The sequence below is a fragment of the Sminthopsis crassicaudata genome, chromosome 5, assembly GCF_048593235.1.
Source record: "Sminthopsis crassicaudata isolate SCR6 chromosome 5, ASM4859323v1, whole genome shotgun sequence".
NCBI classification, from domain to species: domain Eukaryota; kingdom Metazoa; phylum Chordata; class Mammalia; order Dasyuromorphia; family Dasyuridae; genus Sminthopsis; species Sminthopsis crassicaudata.
In genome coordinates, this window is record NC_133621.1 from 293,142,092 (window position 1) to 293,168,712 (window position 26,621).

At 43.6% G+C, this 26,621-nt stretch overlaps 1 protein-coding gene across 3 annotated transcripts in view; it reads left to right on the forward strand.

Annotated features, from left to right (window-relative positions):
- RFX4 (regulatory factor X4) overlaps positions 1 to 26,621 on the forward strand; it is a 133,581-nt gene that overhangs the window by 76,818 nt on the left and 30,142 nt on the right. For all 3 annotated transcript variants that reach the window (XM_074271484.1, XM_074271485.1, XM_074271486.1), the window contains 7 exons: positions 6,976 to 7,037; positions 9,222 to 9,435; positions 12,236 to 12,313; positions 15,906 to 16,069; positions 19,307 to 19,407; positions 21,670 to 21,728; positions 26,299 to 26,443. In XM_074271484.1, the coding sequence (XP_074127585.1) occupies positions 6,976 to 7,037; positions 9,222 to 9,435; positions 12,236 to 12,313; positions 15,906 to 16,069; positions 19,307 to 19,407; positions 21,670 to 21,728; positions 26,299 to 26,443 (823 nt within the window). The remainder of the gene's footprint in view (positions 1 to 6,975; positions 7,038 to 9,221; positions 9,436 to 12,235; positions 12,314 to 15,905; positions 16,070 to 19,306; positions 19,408 to 21,669; positions 21,729 to 26,298; positions 26,444 to 26,621) is intronic.

The window sequence follows — 26,621 nt, forward strand, 5'->3', positions numbered from 1 at the left end:
TGTCTGGATCTCTTGCTCAAGCCCTTCAGCTTGTCCCCGTTCATTTCCCGTTGCTTGTTTGGGTCCAGTGCTCCAGCCTGCCAAGACCTTTTCTGGAGTCCTGACTCCGTCATCCAAGGGGGCTCGCTATCTCTCCCTGCTTCCTGTCATCTGCAGATTTGATAAGCTCTCCATGTAGGGCCCAAGATAGACTTGGTTCAGGGCCAGCTGGCACTAGATTTAATTGCTTTTTTTTTTTCTGAAAGACAAGGCTGGGGATGTTGCCAGAAGGAACATGATAAGTCTAGTATATGAGATTTGTTAAATGTTTGGACTCCAAAGTGTAAATGTTTCGTCACCATCATTTGTCTCGCTATTGTTCTTTCATCATTTGTTTAAAAAAAGGGGGGGGGCAGGGCAGGGCTATGTTTTGTGATTTGTATTTTTTTTTTAATTCTCCAACCCCGCCCCCATAGCACATGGTTTGTAAAGAGCCTAGTTCTGGGCTATTAGTATTCTTCTTGTCTCATTTCTACTTAGAGTCACAAAACAGAGTCCCTAGGAAGGGACTTTGGAGGTCCTTTAGCCCACCCCCAAATGGGGTACCTGAGCCCCAGAGAGATCACAAGATCATAGGTTCAGAGCTGGAAGACATCTCAGAGTGAATGATTGCAATCCAATAAAACTGACTTTACTCCGAATAATTGGAGAGCTCAGCCCGGCATAATGGGGAGAACACTGGGTTTGGAACTTGGAGACCTTGAGTGGCTGCACTGGGGCTTTGAGGAGATCCCTTCTCTCTCTGAGCCTCAGTTTCCTAGTCTATAAAATGGACAGATTAGGCTAGAAATCTTCTGAAATCTCTTCCAGCCACGGGTCCAAGATCCTTTTTAGGAACTATCTTCAAAGTCAGAGATACTTTCCTTTGAATCTCCTCAATGGTAGCAAAAATTTGCCCTAAGTCAATTTTTTTTTTAAATGGCCAAGAAGCAAGTAGAGTGACTATTTTTGGTGATTAAGCTAGGGATCCCATTTGGGGCGGGGGGAGGTGACCTTACAAACATCAGAGAAGGAATGAAAAATGAGATTTGATTCCTGCTTGGCTCAGTTCTTGGAAGGACCATATCTTCATTTCCTACCCCACCCTCTTTCATACTTCAACCTTACCTTTGGGCAATCTCATCATCCTCCAAGAGCTTTGGGACTTAACCCCCCCCCCCCAAAAAAAAAAATCTCTTCCTTACATCCAGTCTATAGGGAAACCTATAGCTACGATAAATATGGGCAAAGGAGGTTGGACTCTCGATGAACATTTATTAAATCCCCACTATGTTCCAGATATGAGTTTGGATCCTGCAGATACAAAATGGCTCCCGCCCTCACAGAGCTTCAGTCCAAGCAGACTTTGTGGAAATTCTCAGTGAGCTCCGGAGGCCATTCTGGAGCCGTTTTGAGGAAGGAGCAATGGTAGCCTGACAGAATCAGGGTCCAGCCTCTTGAGGTGACTACTCTGAGGCTGAATGCATAAACTTTAATGGGTTTGTTGGATCATAGGATCACTCTGTGAGCGGTCTCCTCCTGGACTGACCCAGGGAAGTTTCCCAAGGCCGGTTTCTGTGGACTGAGAGAAGACGGAGTCTAGGATGGCAGAGCAGGAATAACAGGCCCTCTCTCCCTCCCTCCACCCCCCTCCACCAGCTCAGAAAAGCTCCCTTCCAATACCCTTAGCTCCCAGATCTCCATCGGGGCCCTATTTTTCCCACAGCCCTGTGGAGCCCCTAGCCCTGTCACTAGAGGCTGAAAGGGAGAGGGGTGGGATTAACGCGTAATTAAAGGGAATTTGGAAGGCTGAGATGTTGGGGAATGTTAGATCAGTTGCTGGGACAGCATGTGGTGTTCTTTAGGCAGGCTTCATTGAGCCCACACAAAACAAGAAAGGGGAGCTGCCTAGCTGTCTGCTCATTTATCACAGCCCCACAAAGGCGCTGAACTGTTTTCTGAATTTGGCCCTCGCTTCTGGAATGATACCACTGTGTTTGGGGGCCTGAAACCCAACTGCAGCAGACTTTCGGAACCAGAGGAGAGTTTGGGAGCCCGGAGAGGAGGATGGGAAATCGTCTGTGGCTTGCAGGCCCAGGAGAAGCGCTTATTTATAGTTAAATAGAAAATAAAGCCCCTTTTCCATCCCCCATCCCCCCTGTTTTTGTTCATCACTCGGAGGAGGAGGAGGTGCTAACTGGGACACAACTCTCTCTTTTGCTCTGGGTGGAAAGTCTTGACCTCCACTGGGGCAGAATTTCATGCAGATGGCCTTTTTCCTCTCTTCCTCCAACTGTAAAGGACAAACTTCCTGACTTTGGAATTATTATTTAAAATCAAATGCCTTCTATAGTTTCTTTTTCTTTTCTTGATGGGCACAAAACCCACAAGATCATAAGTCAAGAGCTGAAAAGGACCTCAGATTTATTCCAGCCCCTCATTTTACAGATTAAGGAACTTGTGGCCCCATTTGGAGAAGTGACTTAGGACAGATCACAAAGCTAGTAAATTTTAGGGGCAGAATTTGAACCCCAAACTTCTGACTACAATTCCAGGATTCTGGATTTCTCATAAAGCCAAAATACGAGTGTTCTGGAAAGGGGGGTGCCATAAACTGACTCAAAGAGCACTATTCCGCGGATTTATTCGATCGATAGTGTCTGAGGTCTCTTCCAGCTCCTTGTGCAAAATCTAGCAGCTTATGAGGTATCCCCAATCTTCAAGAAAGATATTCACATCTTTTTGTTGTTGTTGTTGTTTTGGTTTCTGTTTTTGTTGTTGTTGGGTTTTTTTGTTGTTTTTTTTTTTGGCTGAGGCAATTGGGGTTAAGTGACTTGCCCAGGGTCACACAGCCATGGGTACTCCCTCCCTTCCAAATTGCACATCACAACCCATCCCCAACATCATCCTGTGTTACTCTTGTCTGAGGCTCCCCATAAATCCTCTGCAGAGGAAAGGCCCAATGCCCTGGAGACCTTCCTTCAAGAAGTTTGTTGTTGTTCCCCAATCATTCCTGCCTCTTCATGACTCCATTTTGGGTTTTCTTGGCAAAGATACCGGAAGGATTAGCCATTTCCTTCTTCAGTTTATTTGTCATATGAGGAAACTGAGGCACACAAGGTGAAGTGACTTGCCCATCTAGTCATACATCTAGTAAGTGTCTGAGGCTGGATTTCAACTCAGGGCACAGCACTCTATCCACTTCACCACCTCAGTGCCTTCAATAGGCAAACATCTCTCATCCCTTATTTTTGGCTGAGCTACTTTTCCAGTCCCATATTTCCTGGTCAATCACTCACTGACACTTCCTGCCAATAAGTAATTTTTGGTGATATGCTGCAGTCCACTCTTGCCCACTCTGGCACTTTTCATTGGCCTTTGGGAGGGAGTATCCCACTCATGAGCTCATAGATTCAAGAAAGTATGGAAACTCATGGGTGTGACCTTGGGAAAACCGCTTCATTTCCATGAAGGCACATATTCCATCCATGTGCACCTTGACACTCCTAGTATCTGGCACATAGTAGCCACTATATCAATGCTTCTTCCTTTCTCTTTCCCCTCCCTTTGAATGAATAGGTATATTCTTGAAACATAAGTAGAAAGAGCGCTTATTAAACACTGACTAGGTAAAAGCATGGAGTTAAACTCTTATGATACAAAGACAGACAAGAAAGATGGGAAGTGACATTCTTATGGAAGAAAGGGACACATTAAGGAAAGCCAGAAAGGGGTGAGATGAGTTCGGTGAAACTTCATCCATCTGAGCCCGAGGTAGTTCCAGGGACAGAGTCCATCTGATCAGGAGATGGAGATTCTTTGCCACACCAGAGAGAGAAGAAGTAATCGTAACCTATTAAATAAAACTGGTAATACATAACTTAAGAGAATAGGAATTCCTCCCCTGATAGACTTCTCTTCCCTCTCATCAAAGATTTGGCTCTTCGATGTTCTTGATTTTATTGGAGGGAGGGGATATTGAAGCTCTCCAACCTCTAGATATTTCTTTTTAAAATTATTATTATTATCTTTGATTGTTATCTTTTCCATTGATCCAAATCAGAAAACCAACACTTATAATAGAATAAAAAGAAAGAGAAAAAAAATTCGGTAAAATTGACCAACATATCAACTGAGTATGACTTTGTAGTGTATGCAGTATTCCACGTCCATGATTCCCCACCTCTACAGTGAAGCTTTATTGATAAATAAGGTGCTTCCTCATTCTAAATAATTTTCCAAGGAAGATGCTACTCTAGTTCAATTGGTCCAATACTGGAGGAAGGGGATGATGAAACTCTCCCAACTCTAGCAATTGGTCCTAGCTAAAGGCTGTGGATAATTCACCTTAAGAGTATCATCAACTTGACTTTGCTTCCCAAAATGCTATTGCCCTAAATGATTTTCTTTTTCAAAATTATTATTATCACCTTTGATTTTTACCTCATCTTCATTTCCAAATATGTCTGTCTCTTCCACTGACCCAAGCCAGAAAACCACCCCTTATCCTAAAATAAAAAGAAAGGGAAAACAAACAATTCTGCAAATTGACCAACATATCATCTGAGTATGAGAGTGTAATGTATGTAGTATTCCATACCCATGATTCCCCACCTCTATAATGAAGGTTTATAAATAAATAAGGTGCTTTCTCATTCTAATTAATTTTCCAAGGAAGATGCTACTCTAGTTTAATTGGTCCAATTTGGGGGAACATTTGGGTATTCAAACCTGAGTTGATTTCCCCCAGGTTGCTGTTAATGTGATGATCTTATGGCTCATACTGATATTTAAATATATTGGAAGCTGTAAAGGACTCTACCAATGCAGGGGTATAAAAATAAATTGCTAGGACCAGGTTGTACTGGCTCCTGAGAGCCGGTTGTTAAATTTTCAGTTCAAGTTTCAGAAATTGGCAAATGCCACAAATCTAGGTTTGATTTATGTTTTTTTGATTGTCCAAACTTAAAAAAGTGATAAGGAAAATGTTAATCATAAAGATTAAGCTTAAGAGGGTGTTGTGTACACTTTTGGCTACAAGTGATCAGGTTTTAAAATGTTTATCTCATCCCTGAAAGTTGAATATTGTTATTATTGATTTTTTTTTCTTGTCCTGATGAAGGCTGGGTACTGCAAATACTGCAAAGTCCAAAGAGACAATTTCTGATTGAGTCATCCCAATTTTTGAAAAGTCCTCTTATGAGTCAAAGGCACCCTAGGGTTCTCAGTTTAATTCTCTGTTAAATATGGGTTCCCTGCCCTTCTAAGCCCCTCTTTGCCACTCCCTGGGCCATCTCTGCACCTTAACAGGGCCTGGCACCTGACACAGGAGAATTAAATGCTCTTGGGTCATCTGATTGATTGCCAGCTTTAAAGGAAGTGAGTTCCAATATGATGTTCTGTCTGAGAGAAAGGATAATAGTAACAGCTCATACTTTCTTTAGTGTCTTTCCTTCTGGCTACTCTGTCAAAGTGATCATGCAACTATTAATATCTACATTTTTTGGATGAGAAAATTGAGATTTAGGAAGGCCAGATACAGCACAAGAAAGTGAAAAGAAAGTTGGCAGGGGCAGCTCAGTGGCGCAGTGGATAGAGCACCAGTCCTGAATTCAGGAACCAGAGTTCAAATCTGATCTCAGACACTTAATACTTCCTAGCTGTGTGACCCTGGGCAAGTCACTTAACCCCAGCCTCAGGGGAAAAAAAAAAGAAAATAAAAGAATATTGGCAGTGAAAGCCAAAGATCTGAGATCAAATATCTGCTCTTAATATTACTCAGTGTTACTAATAAATATTACTAATGACCAATTAATATCACTAATCACTAGCCTGTACTACCACTAATTACTGATAAATGGTAGTTCACATTAATTAATAGTGCCTAATATTGCTAATTACTGCTTTTGTGGATTTTAAGCAAGTCATTTAAAAGCACCACTCCTTAGTTGACCTCATCCATTAAACATGAGCTCTCCAAGGTCCCAGAGTCCTCTCAAACCCATGACCCTCTGCCCTGCCCAAGGTCCCACAGCCAGTGAGCATCCGAGCCAGGATGGGCACTTGAGGAGCAGCCCAAGGATAGGATTATACCAGAAATTCAGCTGGAGAAAGAGGAGAGAAGCAGGAGTTGTCCCAGAGAACAGAAAGGGGAGACATGGGCAGGAGACTGACCTCCAGGGAAGTTGGCTGGAAATCCATGGATTCCTGAGAGCTTTTTGGCTTCTAATTTTAGCTCCCGAGATGCAAGACCACAAGTAGGCATACAGAAAAAGAAGTGATGATAATTTCTTCTCTGTTCTTGGTTGTTTTCTCCTCCTTCTTTCCTTAAATAATGACCTTTTATACTTTTATTGCAACAAGTGACCGGATCAGCTCAGTGGCACCAGTCATGACTTTGATTGGCTAACTCCCTTTGGCAGGGGTGCCCACAAAGAAAAACCCCTTGCAAATGCGCTACTTGGGTACCAATACTCCTTCACTTCACTATCTACATCCCTCCATCTTTCCTGTTCTCTTTCTGCAGCCGCCCTTTGCCAAAATAGATACCGGAGCCTCGGGGAGGCCGCAAGTCCCCAGGCATAGTCCGCCAGGGTGCCGTGTTCCATCCCATGTTCTCCTCTTCTCTTCTCTTAGAGCCTCCTTAGAGTGAAAGCCTTCATTACGACCTGCCTTGTGACATAAAGTGACATAAAAGCACATTGTGCATGTATACACACAATATACACAAAGCAATATAGGTATCAGGGCATGCATATATACAAATTCATATACTCACCCACGTGTGTGTATTTGTATAGACCTATATACAAAGCAATAGAGATATCTATATACACATGCATGGGTACATCCATAAGCACACAATCTGTGTGTATATTGCACACACATACACATATCCATGCATGAGCACACTTTCTCCATTCTGCATGGCTGACCAATCCATGTCTTGTTTTCCAGATTATAAGACAGCAGTTCCCACAGCTAACCACCAGGAGACTTGGAACTCGGGGCCAATCAAAGTGAGTAACCCAGGGCCAGCCTAGATCAATATAACTGTAATATATATTATTACAATCTAATATAATGTAACAGTCTTCTCCCACTCACTTGCTGTGGGTATGACGTTGTCCCGGGTCCTGGAGGGAAGGACTAGACCTGGGTTTTGTTGGGATGGAGAATACCCTGATAACCAGCCAATCAGCAGGCATTTAGCAAGCAGCTGTGATGGATCAGGCACTGACCCAAAAGATGCCATTAAAAGGAGATCTCTTCTCTGGCCAGCAGATGGGAGGAGGCTCTCAAATTATAGATGGAAATTCTCAGCTGATTTCCATGGGCCTGGGGAATATGGCTCTCCCTCTAAAAAGGAGAGGCCTGTGGAGTTCCTTTACATTATAGAAGCAGTTCGAGTCTTAATTCTGACTCACAGCATACAGATTATGAGTTGTACCGGCTCTGTTCTTACTCTAATCAATACAGGAGCCATTGACAAGGTATCAGCTATCGTCGGAAATCTCTTGCTCGCTGGGGTTGCCCATCCCCAGCCTCTGAAAGCAAAGCTAGCACAGCCTTCTGAGCTGCTCTTTCTAAACTGGCCTTCATGCGTTGGAGCTGTCTCCTCTGTCAGGAGGAAAACCTTTGTGTAGCAGAGCTTGGGGGAGCATGGCAAGAGAGGAGGTGTCTATTTCTGTGGGCCTACCTAGTCATTTCAATTCTATTCTATTCAGCGAGCATTTTAAGTGCCTTCTCTGTATCAGGGCCTGTTCCAGGTGCCGGGGACCCTGACAAGATGAAACCCTCTTGTCTGCACTGTTGGGAAGAGTTTCACGTAGTGGTATGGTCTGCAGGCTGATGGAGGCCCTTGCTATAGAGCCGGACGGGGGTGATTTTTATGGCCTTGAAAACACTCTCTGTGCCTTTTTCTGTTCTGCCCCAGCCTGAAAGATGCTTTGCAATCTGAAGTCATGAGACTCGGACATCTGGCTTGAAAAGCACTCCCTCCAATCCATCAGTCAATCAGTCACTAGGATTATATTGAGGTTCCATTGCTTGGAAGGCATTGTGTCAGGTTTATAGACAACCAAGTAAGAGTCAGATTCATGTGCCAGAGATAGAGAATAATGGAACAGTTCCTGCCTTCAAGTCCCCTCCAATCTAACCTGAAATTTATTAGTGTCTTTTCCTGAAAGCAGAATAATCCCATAGGCATTATTTTGTACCGTTTCCTCCCACATAGATGAGAACAACTAATATTATTCCTATTATCCTTTAGAGGGAAGAGAATTAAATACAAAAAGGCAAAGTGACATAAATGCCAGTCTCAAAACCACTCATTGGCAGGGAAGCCAATGTCCAGCTTACCAGGCCCCAGAGAAACATTAGGAGATTTGCCTTAATCACCTTGGCCTTGGCCCAGCTGCAATTTAGAAGGGAAAGCTCTTTAGTCTTTAATCTGCTTCCCCACTGGCTCTCTCCTAACCTTGTACTGGGAGGAGAGTTAGTCTGAAGCCCTTAACGTGTTCCACACTATGCTCCCTCATGAATGTCCAGCTCCCAGTGAACTTTCGGTGAGATCGGTACTACTTGGTCCTTCTAAAAAAGAGAAAAATAGAATGTTAGATCTCAAAAGGCTTTTGGAGACCAACTAGCCCTATACCCTGCAGCCTGGAGAGTCTGCCTGTCCAGCAGCCCCGCCAGGTACCAAGAGGAAATGTCCATTCCTCCATGCTCCACCCCAAATATTCAATTCTCACTTTTTTTTCATATATGCAGATGTTTTAGGGTTTTTTTTCTGACTATGATTTGGAGATGGGAACTGAGCTGAGGGCCTTCAGCAAGGTTACCATGGCAGACCTCAAAAGTCCCGAACCCTACACCAGCTTCCCAGAACTCCATAGGACTCTAGATCTAGAGCTGGGAAGGGGTTTGGAGATCATTTAGCCCAGTTCCCTTATATTACACATAAGGAAACTGAGGCTCAGAGAAGTAAGTGACTTGTTGAAGAGCACATAGACAGACCTGAATTTGAACTTAATTTCTTTAATTCTGCTCCATTTTCAATTCATTTAAGTTGAGCTAGCATTTATTAAGTGCCTACTGTGTGCTCACTTAAACCCCTCAAGTAGTCCCAGCTCAAAAGGAGATTAAGTTCTGGGAAGTTGGTTTGATGATGGAATACTCAGGTCATTGCCTCTCCATCCCAGATACCATTACTATGGCATCGCTGTGAAAGAAAGCTCTCAGTATTACGACGTGATGTATTCAAAAAAAGGCGCTGCTTGGGTCAGTGAGTCTGGGAAGAAAGAAGTGAGCAAGCAGACAGTGGCGTATTCCCCCCGGTCCAAGCTGGGCACCTTGCTGCCCGAGTTCCCCAATGTTAAAGACCTGAACCTGCCGGCCAGTCTGCCAGAGGAGAAGGTGGGTAGCCACTCTTGAAATAAGTATTTCTCTTTCTTTCTATCTCTGTTTCTCCTCCCTTTCTTCTTCCTTTCTGTATCTGTGTTTTTTCTTTCTCTGTCTGTCTCCTTCCTTTTCTCCTCTTTCTCTCTGACTCTATTTCTGTGTTCATCCGTATCTTTGTTTCTCTGTCTCTCCTTCCTTTCCTCCTCCCTCTCTCTATCTCTCTGTTTCTCTGTCTCACTTTCCTTTCCTCTCTTTCTCTGTCTCTCTCTGTGTCTCTGGATTTCTCCTTCCCTCTCCTTCCTCTCTTTTCTCTCTTTGCATAAAGATCCATAACTGCCATATAATGACTACAAATGACAAACAATACCCAGTGCATTTGAGATACTTTTCAGCAGGTTTACATGTGCTGAACATCTGTCCTGTAGAAGATCCTGTAATGGGAATCGATGACATGGTGGTTAACTAAGCCATGGCCTCTGCATTTGAGGAGCGTCTGATTTTAGAAGGAGCCTTATTCATGTAACCTACCAGTGACCGGGGACTCCCTCTGCCCTCTCCCTAAATCACTCTTCTCAGACTCCAGCTTCCCATGAGGCTTTTGAGCCTTGGAGCTTTGTCCTGAACGTTTCTGCTCCAGCGAAAGAATCCCCGGATGCTCATTTCCCAAAGCTTATGGGAGATGAGAAGCAAACAAGAGTTTGGAGATAGGGAGGTGACATACTGAACTGTATGGGATAGTAATAGGTAAAAGCGTAAAAAACAAAAATTTTATTTTTAAATTTAATTAAAATTAAATTTAAAATTGTTCATTAAAATAAATAAGTAAAGGTGACTTCCCATACTTTTGTATGATGTAGGGTCCAAGACAAAGTCATTGTTGGGCAGTGTGATCGCTAGTGTAGATTATGAAATAGAGATCCTCATGAATGAGTTATCTTTTTTTGTGCTCAAGCCCATTTTCCCAGGGGAATAATAATACATTCTGTTTTTTTTTAATTATTGCAATTCGGCTTCTAGAGTGCTTTAAGGTTCATAATGAAGTTACTTCACAAAAATAATATAAGGTCAGGAACACAAGTCCTCTCATTGGCTCTAAACAGGCCCTGCCCCTGATGCTTCCTTCTTATACAGTCTTAGAGAAATCACTTAACTTCTCTGGACCTCAGTTTCCTCATGTGTAAAATGAGAGGATTGACCTGCATGATCACTAGGTCCCTTCTACCTCTCAATTTCGATCCCTATTTTACAAATGAGGAAACTGAATGTGCCAGAAGGTTCATTTACCTGATTAATAAGCATCAGAGCTGAAATTCAAACACAGCCTCCAAATCCATGGATCCTTCTGCAATATCCTTATAAGCTGGAAGGAAAATGCTAAGCCTTTTGGCACCTTTTAGAGGAAACCAGAGGCTATGCAACTCTGGCTTTCTAAGTTTCCATCCCTAGTCCCAAAATGTGGAAGAAGCTAGGAGCGTGATGGAAATGGTGGAAATGTTGTCTGATGGTTAGAGAGCCAGCCTTGGAGGCAGGCAGATGTGGTCCAAGCTCAGGCTCTGGCTGTGGGACTCTTAATCAATCACTGAATTATTTAATGACCCAGGTAAGTCTCCAAGACTGTCAATTGTAGAGCAAGTACCAGTCTGGTAACTGGTAAAAGGAATTCAGAGGCCCTCTAGCAATGAAATCACAATTTGGTTAAAAAAATTCCCACAAGTCACAGATTGTGATTGACTTGATTTCTTCTGGTTACATTCATTTTTTGTAAAATCAACTCTGTGTGATTATTGTATTAATTACTCATTTTGCAGAATTTTAATCTTTTTAAGCCACCAGGGAGGTAGTCTTCTATTGTAGAAGACAGAATTCCACCCCTGGCAATTCATCAAACTGAGAAAGTTGAGCAAGGATGGTCCCTTTCGAGCTTTTAACATTCTGTAACTCCGAGTTGGAATGATCTGGGAAGGAAATTGGGGGGGGGCACCCAATTAGTTCAGGATGTTTATTTTCCCAGGGTAGGGAAGAAACCTGTCCAAGATCACATAGAGAATCAGTGGCAATGGTGGTACCCAGAACCCAAGTCTGGATTAGCCGCCATTTTGTATGGTCTGGGTCATATCTTCACCCAGATAATGACCTGGACTCTGACAGGACACTTTAATAAATAAACTTTTTTTTTTTTTTAGCTCAGATCTATGATTTTTCATCAGGGTAGAGAATTTGCCATGGGGAAACTCCTCCAATCGTACAGACCAGAATCTCACCTGTGATTTATAATTCTAAAGAGTTCTTGGAGGCCCTGAAAAATGACTTGCAAGTAGCCACCTGGCTGGTACCTATCAGAGGGACCGGAACCCTTCCTGAATGCAAGCCATTCCTTTATCCATTATGTCACACTCCTTTTCATGACCTAAATTTAAAATTTTTTTCCCCAGAAAATAACCCCATTCCTTCCAAATACCATTGTGGATTTTTTTTTTTTAAATCCATTGCTTGAAAATTTCGATAAATTAGACATTTTGGCTCTAGAGTCTTGGAGTTCCAGATGTCCCGATCTATGAAGAGACTTTAATTGCTGATCTCTGTGCTCTGGGGAAAAGTAGTTCCCTTCAATTTAGAGAAGAGGAAAATAAATCTGGCCAAAGGTCCCACGGATGGCATCTGTCTCCAACCCCCACATTTTGTCTTAACTTGTCGGTGGCTGTCCATCAACCCAGGAGGAAGGAGGCTGTGCTTCCCAAAAGGGAAAGGTCTGGGAGCTTAAATGCCCCAAAGCATTTTAAACAGTCTAACTGATGGCCTTGTCTTTATGCCCCAGGTTTCGACCTTTATTATGATGTACAGAACCCACTGTCAGAGGATATTGGACACAGTAATAAGAGCCAACTTTGATGAGGTAGGTCCAGAAATGATCAAATCTTCTATTCCCAGGCAATTTTATGAACAAAAAAAAAATGCACAGCACAGGGCATTTAAGGGTATTTTCATTGGTAAACTGAGTTTTGATCATTTATCAGGCAATAAAGAAAAAGAGGGGAACGGTTATAATTAATCAATGTAATTAAAATGCTTATTCATAAAGACAAGGAAAATAGAGGATATATTTGTCATACCTCCATTTGATTCTTCCCCCTTTGGTTATGTAGAGTCATTCCTTTCAATTTCAGAACTTTTAACCAAATTAGAGTCTGTCTTCAAAGTCAATGAGGTCAACTGAGGCTCTGGGAAAAGAAAATGGCCAGGGTTAAACAAGATGTAGAACTAGGAAGGACTTTAGAAGTCAGCTGGTCTGCTCCTTTTCTTTTACAGAGGGGTAAACTGAGGACCAAGGGAGCAATCTCTTACGTGGTGTAGAATTTCATGAAGTCAGTATTTCCTAAGCAGGTTCTCGGTGTTCCCTGACACTCCCACCCATAATAGTAGGGAGGATGGATCGCTATGGATGGATGTGCAAAGGGCGTATGACCCTAAGATTGAGGGCTCAAATTGACCTGAGAGATTATCTAGTCCCACTGCCTCATTTTGTAGTTAGGGAAACAGAGGCCAGAAAGAACTTGTTCAGGGCAGTAAAATGAGAGTCAGAATTTGAATCCCAGATCTTCTGAGTCCAGCATCCTTAATGGGGGATGCCCATCTGGCATTCAGGAGTGCCTGATTCCTCCTCCTAGAACACTAGTGGAGTGGAGCTGGCGTTCTTTGGGGTAGACCTGGAGAAGGAAGTCCATCCTGGCAGTGGAGAAAGTGGGGCTCTTTCATCCACAGCAGCCTGGAAAGATCCTCAGAGGCTGTGGGGTCCAGTCCCTCAGAGGGCCTGGTTCTAAGATCCAGGGTCCCACAGGTGAAAAGTCAGAGGTCTAAGATTTAGACCTTTTTCCTGTATTCCCAAATACTCTTCCCTTTTTATATTAAGTCTTTAATTTCTCCATGGCCCCTTGGGGATCCAGAGTCCTGACACAAATAATAATCCCCGAGTCCCCCATTTAAGAGCAAAGGGAGCATTTGGGGGGCAGGTAAAGCGTAGATTCTCTCAGACCACTTTCTCCGTGGTCTTGGATGGGGAGGGATGCTGAGCAATAAGGGGAAGCAGCTCTCTTTGGGCTTCTGGGGAAGCTCTGTGGTGGGAAAGGGGACACTCCTCTGGAAAGAAACCTGCATTCTTCCGAGGTCGGCGGGACATTGTGTGGAAGTCCTTGGCATCCCGTCCATCAAGGCCCACTGTTTTCCCACCACCGTCTCTTTATTACCCACATTATCTTCCCTGAAATGGAATTCCCCTCTTCAGGGGGCTTCTAGCCTGGGGCCCGCTTTCTTTAGACAGGAATGCCTTCACTTTTATGAGGGCCGGTGTGTGGGGTTTCTTTGAGTTCCTCTGGAAGGACGCTCGCATGGTTTTCAGACAAGCATATTAAAATTTCTTTTGGGATCTAAAAGGGTCTTTTCAACTCGGAGTTAGTTTTCCTGCCCTTTATTCTCTCCCCCAATATTAAAATATTGTCACAATAGAACATAATGAGTTACTTTGTCTATTCAAAGATGGCGCTCCTGGGTCCATGCCCACCATGGGGGTACCCCCTTCTCTGGGGAGTGAGCTCATCTGGCACAGCTCAGACAGGCAACCCTAACGTGGATCTGATCATGGATAATGACCCATGGAGGGGATGGGGGAGCCTGAAGTGTGGACCCCAGCCCAAGACGGACACCCTGAACATCCCTCCTTCCCCCTCACCCCACACCGCAAAGATGGTCCAAATCCCCACACTCCCAGCTTTAACCGGGCCTTTTGTCCACCCTTGGTCACCACGGGCTCTGCTGGATGCCGCGGAAAAGCTGGTCAGGTCCAGGATTATAGCCCCTTCCCATGACCTGGCTCCTGCCATTCCCTCCCAGAGGGCTCATGTTACAAGGCTGCACTGAATCAGCCCCTGCTCAAGGGGAGCTGTCCCCCTCAGCAAGTCACCAAATACTTATCAATACGAGCCATGCTGATGAGGATTATCATCATGATCCCTGTAAGCCAGAGTATCGCCACAGCAATATTTCAGTTTCCATTTTTCCTTCTCCCCTGCTCAGAAGCCGGGAGCAAGCTGACCGTTTCCCACCATTCCCAAGCCCGCTTGTAGGGGCTACGGGAATTCTGCCTTCCTGGTCCCTTGGCTGTTCTGTCCGGCCGAGGAATGGACTCGCAGCCCCCCCGGCCCAGACGGGTCAACCAGGGGCATCGGGAGCCGTCCTGGCAGCCACGTTTTGGGAAGAGCACTGCCCCATTGGATTTGGTCTCAGGGAAATGAGGGAAAAACCCGGCCTCTCCATGTGGAGCGACTAGGAAAAAATACAGAGTCTTGAGTTCAAATCTCCCATCTGCCTCCTGCTCCTTGGGGAACCTCACACAAATGGCTGGACCCTTCTGGGTCTCAGGCCCTACAAAACAAGGGGGTTGCACACTCCCTCCAGACCTTGATGACATTTTGTTGTGAAAAGGACTATTTGAAAAATTCCTTTCACATGTATTGTCCCACTTGGTTCTCATGGCAATCTTTTGAGATCTACAGAACGCCTACTATTTTTATTATTGCTATTTGGTAGGAAAAAAAAACCGAGGTCCAGAGGGACTAAGTGACCTGTCCAAAATCCCAGAAGTAGTAACTGCCCTAGCAGGACCTGAGTTCAAATTCTTCCAGTTTCTTTCTTAGGAGCAGCCAGGTGGCGCTATAGTGTGCTAGACCCGGAGTAGAGAAGGTCAAATTTCTCCTTCGAAGCTCATTGGCTGTGTCACTTTGGGCAAATCACCCTGTTTGCCTCAGTTTGCTCATCTGTAAAATGGGGATGAGAATAGCCCTTATTCCCTCACAACCAGGGATCTGTGAGGATAAACGGAGGTAATTCTTTGTAAAGCACTTAGCACAATGCCTGACACATAATAAAGGCTTAAAAAATGTTAACTCTTATTATTGCTATTACCTATGTGACTAAGCAGGTCACTCCCTGGATCTCAGTTTCCCCATCTGTAAAATGAGGAGATGGGACTAGATGGTGTCTTCCGTCTCTTTCAGCACAGAAGACCAGCTTAAGATCCTATCCCACCCAATAACCCCCCTCCCCCCAGCTTCTGACCTCTCTCCCCTCCCCCTCCCTTAACCCCTAATCAATGATCTTTTTTAATGTCCTAATTAGTTCATCTGTTAAACCAATCCATGACAATGGATGCTAATGAGGTTGATGTGTTATCCCTGGCAGGTAACATTTACATTTTAAGAGAGTCCCCCTGCGGAGACAAAGTCTTCTTCCTCCCAGAGGAACCCCAAGATGGGGGTTGTGTGGGCCCCGGGAAGGGGGGCACTGTTTGGGGACAGGTGTCACTTTCAGGCCTCTCCAGTCTCATTGGATGGGAGCCAAGGAACATCTGGATCTTGAATGATGTAGAAGTTTCCGTTGCAATGAGCTCTTTTTTTGTTTGTTTGTTTGCTCGTTTCTGGCTTGGACAAATACAGGTTCAAAGTTTTCTTCTGCACTTTTGGCAAGGAATGCCGCCCCACATGCTGCCCGTGCTCGGCTCCTCCACGGTGGTCAACATCGTGGGAGTTTGCGACTCCATACTGTATAAAGCGATTTCTGGAGTGCTGATGCCCACCGTTTTGCAGGCGCTACCGGACAGGTCAGTGCCCGTTTCTCTGGCCATGGGTGGAGGGGCGGCGAGGGTGGTAAACAGAAACCCATAACAAGGGTGAAAGGAAGCGCCTTTCGCTCCTGCCCCAGGAACTTTAGCTTGAACCATCTGCTTCTTCCCCAATCTCTGTTACCAGTAAAGAAAGCACCCTAGAGCCGCAATGTCTGTCAGTGTCTGCCAATGATACTAGCAGATGAGGAAGAGGAGAGGAGTTAATTCTTTTTTTTTTTTTTTCCTTTTTTTTTTTTTCCCTGAGGCTGGGGTTAAGTGACTTGCCCAGGGTCACACAGCTAGGAAGTGTTAAGTGTCTGAGGTCAGATTTGAACTCAGGTCCTCCTGAGGTGCTCTATATCAACTAGTTGCCCTGAGGGGTTCACTCTTCTTGCCCCAGCTGCAGGTGTAAGCTGGGCTAGCCATGAGATCACCTGAGGGGCAACTGAGCCACATCAGCTCTTTGTTCAGGGAGTTAGATCATATAAAATTGCTTTCCTTGTCCTCGGGGTATGTGTTAAGAGGATGAGATGGACGAGGCAGGAATGTACATTTCAGGGGCAGTTAGGTGGCGCAATGGCTAGAGCACCAGCCCTAAATTCAGGAGGACCCGAGTTCAAATCTGGCCTCAGACACTTAACACTTCCTGGCTGTGTGACCCTGGGCAAGTCACTCAACCCCAGCCTCAGGGAAAAAAAAAAAAAGGAAAAAAAAAAAGGAATGTACATTTCTTAATGGTTGAATTTCCTCCATGAAACTCTCTCCTTTTCATTTCTTTGGCAAAAACATTGGAGTGGTTCGCCATGTTCCTTTCCAGCTTGTTTTACAGATGAGGAAACTGAGACAAGCAGGGTTAAGTGACCTTCAGGGTCCCACAGCTAGGAAGTGTCTGAGGCTGGATATGAACTCAGAAGAGAAGTCTTTCTGCCTCTGGGCTGGCCCTCTCTCTCCCACATTACCACATTTTAGGTATCACAATTACTTGAAGGGTCGGTCGATGGAGAGAGTTATTCATCTTGCATCCTTCAGAGAGCAGAATTAGGAGCAATTGGGGAGTTACAGAGAGAAAAATCTAGAGTTGGTATAAGGAAAAACTTGAGAACAATTAGAGTTCTCCAGAACGGAAGGAGCCTCCATGATTGTGCTCCTTCTCCCATCAGGGTCAGAGCTTTGCTTGTTCTCTGCCACATATAAGTCTTTGGAGTTCTGCCAAACTCTGAGCTTCCCCAGCTCAGCTACAGCTACATCCCTGATGCTGCCTACCAGCTGCTGTCTCTTCCTTGAAATGGGTGTGTATGGATGAGAGACAGAGACAGAGAGATACAGAGAGAAGTCCAGAGAAGAAATATTTATGTTTTATATATATATATATACATGTATATAACTAAAGAAGATCACACAGAGCAAGCTTTGGACAATACCTGTGTATAGGGGGCTGAGGGAGAGCCAGTAAAAGAGAAAGGGACCGTATGGTCAGAGAAATAGAAGACATGTTGACATGGGTATCAAAGTTGAAGAGAAATTCAAGGAGGGAGTAGTCTATGAATCAGTCAATGAATAAACGTTTATTAGGTGCCTGCTGTATACCAGGCTCTGTGTTCAGGGCTGGATATTATTGTAGGTCAGAGAGAGGAAGGAGGATGAGGTCGCTAGGTTTTACAACTAGGTCACTGATGATCTCTGAAACGCTTGGCTTGGCTTGCAAGCTTCTTGAGGGCAGAGCATCTTCCAAAACCTGGGTTGGTGCTTAATAATTGCGCATGGAGCTGTTGTGCTAAATCGACCCAGCTCTTGCTTGGCGGTCAGCTCAGTGACTCTGGTCGGGATTTGAAGTGGAAGTCGCCCCGGCCTGGCTACGGTCCCTTAATTGGGGCACACTCAGGCTCCTCCTGAAAGCCTGGCACCGTGAGTAGGAATACACAGAACAAAAGCCCTCCCAGGCTAGCTCTGGTGGTAAGCGAACTACTCCTTTTCACAAAAAGTCAGCTGGGCTATGGGAAACCCAATGCAAACCCCACCCACAGTCCTCTCTGCTGGCGATCCCGTGCTCCTGGCCAAAGCCTGGCCTTCCAAACTGGGGCCAGGATTGATGCCTCAGAGGCAGAAAATGTTCTTCAAAGGGACTGAAAAGGAAACCTTCCCATGGCTTCTCTAGCAGCCACGGGGGGTCTTGCTTGCTGTAATTTCCATGGCTTTTGACCCACAGAGGTGAACAGCGGCCAATGGCTTAGAACAGTCCCCTCTCCCAGGAGCTGAGCTAGGGCAGCTGCTCCAGCCCCTGACAGGACGCTGCTTTGGGGTCTGAGACTGCTGTCTGTGAGCCAGGGATATCACAATGGGTACAAAAATCATCCAGGTTGTCCTAGTTCATGGTATGACCCACTAGGAAGTGACTCCCCTTTTATTATCCAGGAGCAGCAGAAAGATGTGGAGGGGGGTGTGGACATTGTCTGAGGATCATCCTGCCATGATCACAGATGATCCCAGAGGAGAGCCACAAGACAAGCACATTGTCTAGTCTACACTGACCCAGTGCAGGTCACTCAATAGTTAACATAGGGTCAGAGAGCTCTAGAATGAAAAAATGCGTGAAATCTTTATCTGAGGGAGGTGCCATATTGGCAAAGGGAAGAAGGTTGGCTCTCTATGCTTTGGGAGGGGTGGCTCTGGGGGTGACTGCTAGCGGGACAGCCTCAGTTTCCTCATCTGCAATGTGGCTATGATAATGCTTGCATTACTTATCTCAGAGGGTTGTTAGGGAGTAATGGCCTTATAGAAATAGGATCTTGACGGCCCCAGGCTTCTCCCATGGGAAGTTAGGTAGGAAGTTCAGTTCAAGAAAAACTTTTTTTTTTTTTTTTGCTTATTCCAGGCACTGTGGGTACAAAAAGAGGCAATTGGCAGTCCTTGCCCTCAAGGAGCTGACAATCTAATAGAGTTGGAGGGATGGACAACAGACAAACAAATGTGTATGAGCCAGGTTATTCATAAAATAAAGAGGAAAACTAACAGGAAGAGGAGTTAGTGGGCGGCAGGATTTTTGTTGGGACTTCAAAGCCAAGGATGCCCTTGTTGGACATGAATGGCGGCATCTGAGCTAGGTCCCCTTCAAGACAAGTCAACTGGGTTGTCAATCTGGTTAATCCTTCACTCCTACCTGTAAAAGGCCAACCTGCCTCAGCTTTCCCTGGGAGTGACCCAACATTCTCTCTAAATGGGCCCTTTCTCTTTCAGCTTGACTCAGGTCATCCGAAAGTTTGCCAAACAACTGGATGAGTGGCTTAAGGTTGCCCTTCATGACCTTCCGGAGAATCTGCGAAATATCAAGTTTGAATGTAAGTTATCGAAGGGCATTTGGTTAGTGGGGAAGGCAGAGCACTGAGGCTCCCAAGGCCGGGGCCATCCCTCATTATGTGGGCACACTGTTTGCCAGCCTAGTTCTTGAATTCAGAAAGGGCCCGGGCTCTGGAAGTAGGGACCCATTTCCAGACCTCTGAAAGCCACACATACGATCTTGAAATGTGATTTAATCTCCTTGGGCCTCAGTTTTCTTATCTGTCTAATGAGACAATTGGATTAACTAACCCTTAAGTTCTCTTCTGGCCTACATCTAAGAGCCCTGTAGCTTCACCATTCTATGCTGTTTCTTGGTCTGACTAATGAGAAACTCCAATCATGGCATTCATTCACAAGTCCAGGCCATAAATCTTGCTTTTTTCCTGCAATCTCCATTCACCCACCAGAACTCTGCAATACATTGGATCACGTTTTCCCCCGTCCACATGAGTTTTTTCTTGCACTTTTTGAGAAGACTCATGCACCGTTAATTTGTTGATATTAAACAAATATTCACATGATTTTAAGCAAAACAAAGTTTTCCCTTAAAAAATAAAAAAGTCCTGCACAATTTGAATACAGCTCACCATTCTTGCTCCAAAGAAATGCCAGAATGGAAAATGAAGGCGATCAAATTACCCTCTCTCCACAGGCAAAGGGGAGCCTTTCAAACACGCTTTAGAGAGGGCTGCCTGTGGAGCACACCTATTGATGAAGCCGGCTTCTTTTCAGGGTCTCAGCTCCTTTCTTTTCAGGAGCACTAGATTCCACATCACAAAGTTAAAGGAAAAAAAAGTAATTAAGGAGAAGGATTAACAATTGATCAGCCTGGAAAATTAGAAGTGGGTGGGGGTGGGGAGAGGGCAGTATTGTTTTCTGTCTCTCTCTCTCTGTCTCTTTTTGTTTGGGGAGCTGGCTTTGGACACCAATTAGAATAATCCCAGGAACATTTTTGATTATTTATTTACTGATTCAAAGATTAATCAGAATAGTGGTCCCCTTCACATTCTAATTATGTGGACAATACCAAAATGTGGAAAGTCTACGATATGGTTGGTGGCTCCAATTTTGGTACCTGTTGGATCGTGAAGAAAGCAATTATCCCCGGAGAGTCTGAAAATGCACTTTAGAAAATGTGTGTCATAAATGGAAAGAACCAGGTTACCACCCCTTCCAGAGGCCCAGGGAGAATGAGGAACTTGTTGTGGGGGGTGGGAGGCAAAGATAGGTTGATCAAAGAGCCCTTGATATTCCTCTTACAAATACCATCCTCTTTTGACTGTGGCTGGCTTTCTTTCTTTCTTTCTTTCTTTCTTTCTTTTTTTCTTTTTTTTTTTTTTTTTTGGATTGTAGTGAAGCTTTAAAAAAAAAAACTTTAGTTCAGTTCATATAATAGATTATATTGTGGTTTTATGTGTCTATTTTATCAACTGAGAACATGTATATGGCTAAAAATGTAAGTATTAATGAGGTTGTCCATCAGAAATATAGCACTAATGGCTATTTCCTTCACTTCTTGCTCCCCCCACATATTTCCTTTATTGGGGTACCTTCTTGGTCATGATCCAGTCAAAACCATAGCTAACGATGGAGTCCTTTCCTCACCAAACAGAGAACACATTTGTTCAAAGCAAAGACATTTAATTAAACATGGGAACACTTTCCTTCAGATGAACCTATATGTACAAACTTCGGTGCCAAAACCATTTCCACTTTATATCAATGCCAAATCCAAGTCCGAGAGGCTTTCAATTCAACAAATATTTATTAAGTGCCTACTGTATGCAGGACTTCTCACCACCGGACATAATAGTATTGCTCAATGAGTTTTGATGTTTTACAAAAATTAATTTTTAAGAGAATTTCTGTGAGACCTCCATCGGCTATCTTTAATTATTTAAAGGTAGAAACAATGGAACTTATGTTTCAGGAAAGGAAAATCAATACGGATGAATCATTACATTGTTTTTCCAGTATTTCCCAGGCCAAACAAGATTGTCAGAGTGAAGTCTAACCTTTAACAACAATGGCAAAAAAAGAACCCTAAGATTTCTTTTTATTGAAGTGTTAGTTTTGACATTGATGAGGGGTGGATCAAAGAAATAGACATGATAACCATCGGTTTTAGAAAATGTCAATATATCATAGTGTGATTGGTGTTTGATTATTTGGGGCTAATTGTGAATTTACCCTTGAGAAAACCCAAATTCGACCTGAGAATGTGACCTTTTCAAACTGTAATTTTTTTTTTTTATCTGCAGTGTCAAGAAGGTTTTCCCAAATTCTGAGGCGACAAACATCGCTAAACCATCTTTGCCAGGTAATTAGAATGATGTCTTTTGTATTTTGCTTGCCATCCAATCAATGGGGTTTGTTTTGAACCCAATTGGCCAATTGAGAAAAAGGACCTCTTCTTATAGAATTCCTGCCTGTGTCTCCTGGACAGTTCATTGCTGGGTGATTATGATTTCTTGGAGATAAGGAATAAAATACCTGATCAGCTAAATACTTTCTGGAAAAAATGTGTGTTGGGTATCTGAAGTTACCTGCCTCCAAATGTGTGTGATTAGCTCCTCTGGAGAGGCAGCAAGGTGTGATTAAAAAAAAAAAAATGCTAGTTTTGGAGTGAGGAGGAGAAGGGCATTCAAATCCAAGCTCTGACACCTCGCTGGGTGATTTGGGCAATCACTTAAGTTCTCTCAACCTCAGATTCCTTAATGGAAGAGAAATGGACATCATCAGACTTACATAAAGTTCGTGCATGGAAGTACGAATACTTCACATACAGGATAGAGTGTGTTTATTAGCAACTAATCTACAGGGCAGAGGGTATTTATTGGTATTTGACTTACAACTCGAACAGGTCCTGTTGTCTGATTCCCAAAGCCACAATAGATTAAGAAAGGGACTGGGTAAGAGCATTCACTGCAGCAGGTAAGAGGAATTAATAATGATTATAAGGAAGGAGAGAAAAGAGCTAAAAAACAATATCCAAAAAGAGTCCAGCAGCCTGAACCCATGTGAGGTGGTGGTGGTCAAGAAAGATGCATCATGGTGCACTTGAGAGAACCCTGACCTTGCAGTCTTGGAACTTGACCTTGAATCTTGCTTTCCACCTCCCTGGGGTTCATTCTCCTCATCTTTAAAATGAGGCAGTTTGACTATATGATTTTAAAGGTCCTTCCCAGTTCCAGATATAAAATCTCTAAAGACCTCACCACAGTAATTATTCCTGATCCTAGAAGGCTAAATAATTGGATAGAAAAAGTCACTAGATTGGAAAGACGGGCAACCAAGACTCAGCCAGAATCCCTCCTCTGAGAACAAATCACTTCTCTGAGTCTCATTTTTCTCAACTATAAAATAGGAATAATAATACTTTGTAGTAACTGCCACACAGGGTCATTCTGAAGTGAAACAGGAGAGTGCTTGTAAAGGACTTTATAAACTGAAAAGTGCCATCAGCTATTGTTCTAATCCCAAATCAGCTAGGTGGTGCCATAATAGAGTGTTGGATCTGGAGTCAGAAAGAGTCATCTTCATGAGTTCAAATCCAGCATCAGACACTTACTAGATCCTGGGCAAGTTACTTCACCCTATTTTTGCCTCAGTTTCCTCATCTGTAAAAATGATTTGGAAAAGGAAATGGCAAACCAATCTAGTATCTTTATCAAGAAAATCCTAAATGGGATTATGGAGAATTGAACATTACTGAAATGATTGAACAACAATAACAACAACAAAAAACCCAAATCATTGAGAAAAGGCTAAATTCAGAAAATTTCATATAAAAAGACAGAGGTCTAAACATCAAAAATGTTTAAACACATGTTTGTATGCATATGCTTAAATGGGGTAAGCTCTACTTATCTAGAAAACACCCTTCTATGGGATGCTTAGAATTCAGTTCTCCATGATGCCCAATGAATGCGGACTCATTGAATATAGTTTCATGTTGCCTTTGTCTTTGGGAGTTTTAAAAAGTAATTGGTCCCTTGTAGGTAGGTAGGTAAGATGGCCAAAATTTTCTGGGCTTCAAGAAACTCTATTTAATGTGAACATAGAGCTTGTCCCTTCACCTTCTCCTTGTCCCTTCACCTATATTTACGTAATACTTTAAGGTTTGTGAAACATTATAAAATACACACACACACACACACACACACACACACACACGCACACATATATCTATCAATGTGTATATGTGTATACATATATAAAATATGATACTCAAAACAACCAGATTCCATTATTATTCCCATTTTATAGAAAAGAAAAATTGAGTCTCAGAGAGATTAAAGGGATTTGCTCAGGGTCCTGAAGCTAGTGAATGTCAAAGGGAGTACTAAACTTGGGTTTTATTGATCCCCATAATTCTGTAGGCTTCCTACCTTGTTATCTGTCTCTGAATCAATCTTCTATGGAAAGCTTTATTAAGCACTTACTATATACATGCCAAGCAAGTGTGTTAGGAGTTGGAGACACAGAAACAAAAGAAAAGCAGATTGCGCCCTCCAGAAGCTCCCAGTTTTACTTCTCTTTGAGCACAGAGTCAGCTCTGGTCAAGAGGTATTCAGGCATGAAAGGACAAGAGGCTGGTGTTGGGGCTGAGGGATGGAGGGTGAGACATGGAAAATGGAAATAATAATAGCATCCAGCTCACTAGGCTGTTGTGAAGATCAAGTGAAATGGCATATACAAAGTTTTTAAAAGCTGAAGGAAGGAAGGAAGGAAGGAAGGAAGGAAGGAAGGAAGGAAGGAAGGAAGGAAGGAAGGAAGGAAGGAAGGAAGGAAGGAAGGAAGGAAGGAAGGAAGGAAGGAAGGAAAGAAAGAAAGAAAAGAAAGAGGGAGGGAAGGAAAAGATGGAGGGAGTGAGGAAGGAAAGAAAGAAAGAAAGAAAAGAAAGAGGGAGGGAAGGAAAAGATGGAGGGAGTGAGGAAGGAAAGGAAGGGAAGTAGAGAAAGAAGGAAGGAAGAAAAGGAGGAAGAGAAGAAGGAAAGGAAGGAAGAAAAAGAAAGAAAGCTTGCAAAACTAACCAACTCTTTAAGTGAATGTGAGAGTACATGCAGTCCCCTCCATCTGTAGTTCCTCCTCACTCTGATGAATAGATCAGTCAGTCCAAAAACATTTCTTCAGCACTTGCTGTGAGCCAGGTACTCTTTGAAGTACTGGGTTTCTTGATACTTTTTTTAAATATAGCTTTTTATTTTCAAAAATCATGAAAATGTAGTTTTCAACATTCCCCTTTGCAAAACCTTTGTTCCAAATTTGTCTCCCTCCCTTCTCCTGACTCCCCTCCCCTAGACAGTAATTAATCCAATATAGGTTAAACAGGTGCATTTCTTCTAAACATATTTCCACATGCTGACCAAGAAATTGGATGCTTTTTAAAATGTCATTTCCTCATGAGAGAGAGTTGAGGCCTGAATCCAACTCCTGTCTCCCCTTCCCTGAGCCCTCCATCTCTTCTCATACAAGGAACCATCCCATGTAACAAAGAAGCTCCATAGTCTACCTGAGATGTCCTTCATTCTTCCAGAGGCTGGAAGTCCAACTTGGCAGTGCCCTGGGTGTCTGGTGATGCTATATGAAACCTCTGGTTATTCTGTGGCATTGGGAGATGAGCCTTCAAGGTCTTTTTTCATTGCCTGGAGCATCTTGGGCACTGCCATCTGATACACACTTGTTCGATTCCTTCCCTGTGCCAGGCCGTGGATTAGATGTACAGGAGAAAGAAAGGACATCTTTGAAAATCAGTATATGGACATAGGAACAGTGGGCTCATGTCAACATTTGAATATGATTTGCCACCCAGGTGGAGACACACATAGATGACTGGAGGCAGTGCAGTACAGTGGGAAGCCTGCCCAATTTGGCAGAGGGCCAGGGTTCAAGTATCAATTCTGTGCCATATTTGCTATGTGACCTTGGACAAGTGATTGCCCTTTTTGCAGGTACTAATGGCTTCCTCTTTCAGACTGCCACCTGTATATTTCACATATATCTTGTTCATTCATTTGTGTCTTCCTCATTAGACTGAAATTCCATGAGACCAATGACTATAGTTGTTTTTTTCTTAGAAGATTTTTTTGGAGGAGGAAGGGTGACTTTCTCTGTCTCCCCAGTGCTTAACACAATTTCTGACACAAAGTGAGTGCTTAATGTATGCTTTTTGACTATCTGACTTGTCTGAGTATAGATGTCCTCCCAAATAAAATGGGAGCAAACTATACTACTATAAACAAATATTGCCATGAGGTACAAGAGCAGTCTTCATTGGATAAGTCATTTAACCTGAATGGGTCTCAATTTGTTCATCTGTAAGATAAGGGGTTGGGCTAGATGGCTCTGAGGTTCCTTCCAACTGTAGATCTATGGTTCTGGCTGTGTGATCTTGGACATGTCACTGTCAGAGCCTCAGTTTCTCCATCTGTAAAATGATGGGGTCAGCTCTTTTTAAGGTCCATTTGAGTGCTAAATCTCGGATCGGATGATCCATTGGCTATTTCTCTGCTCCAGAGTTAGCAGGTCTAGATTCCATGCCCACCAGCATAAAGGACTGGTCCTTGGATTTGTGGCGTCTCAGCTGCTACTTGCTTTGAGAATGGGGGATCATGGGAACAAACAAACCACAGCAAAAAATCAAATTCAGATTTTCTTAGGTGTGGGACGACCCCCCCCCCCGAATGGCTAACCCAAATCATACTGGGGGAAGTGGGGTGGAGAGATTGAAATTTTCTCTGCACTTCCACTGCCCTTGATTTAGAATTTCCAAGTGGTTTAAGAAATTCCCTAAACAGATATACCTAGGAAGCAGAAAGGGAGATCAAATGTACGGGCTTTTATCCTAATAAGCCATGAACTAATGAGTTGATTGGATTGACTTATAGGCATCAAGAACTGTGATCCACAGTGCAGACATTACTTTCCAAATGCTAGAGGATTGGAGAAATGTGGACCTGAGCAGCATCACCAAGCAGACCCTGTATACGATGGAGGATTCTCGGGAGGCACATAGGAAACTCATCATACAGTGTAAGATGGATAGCCCCACAACTCAGGGCCATTCTTCTCACCTTTGGTGAGAGGAAAATGAATTTTGGACTTTTGAAGCAAAAGCAAATCCTTCCTCTGTCAGGATAACAGTATAAAGCACTTCATCTTCACTAGAACCATGAGTCTTTGCAAAGATCCCACTTGCCACTTAGGGTGA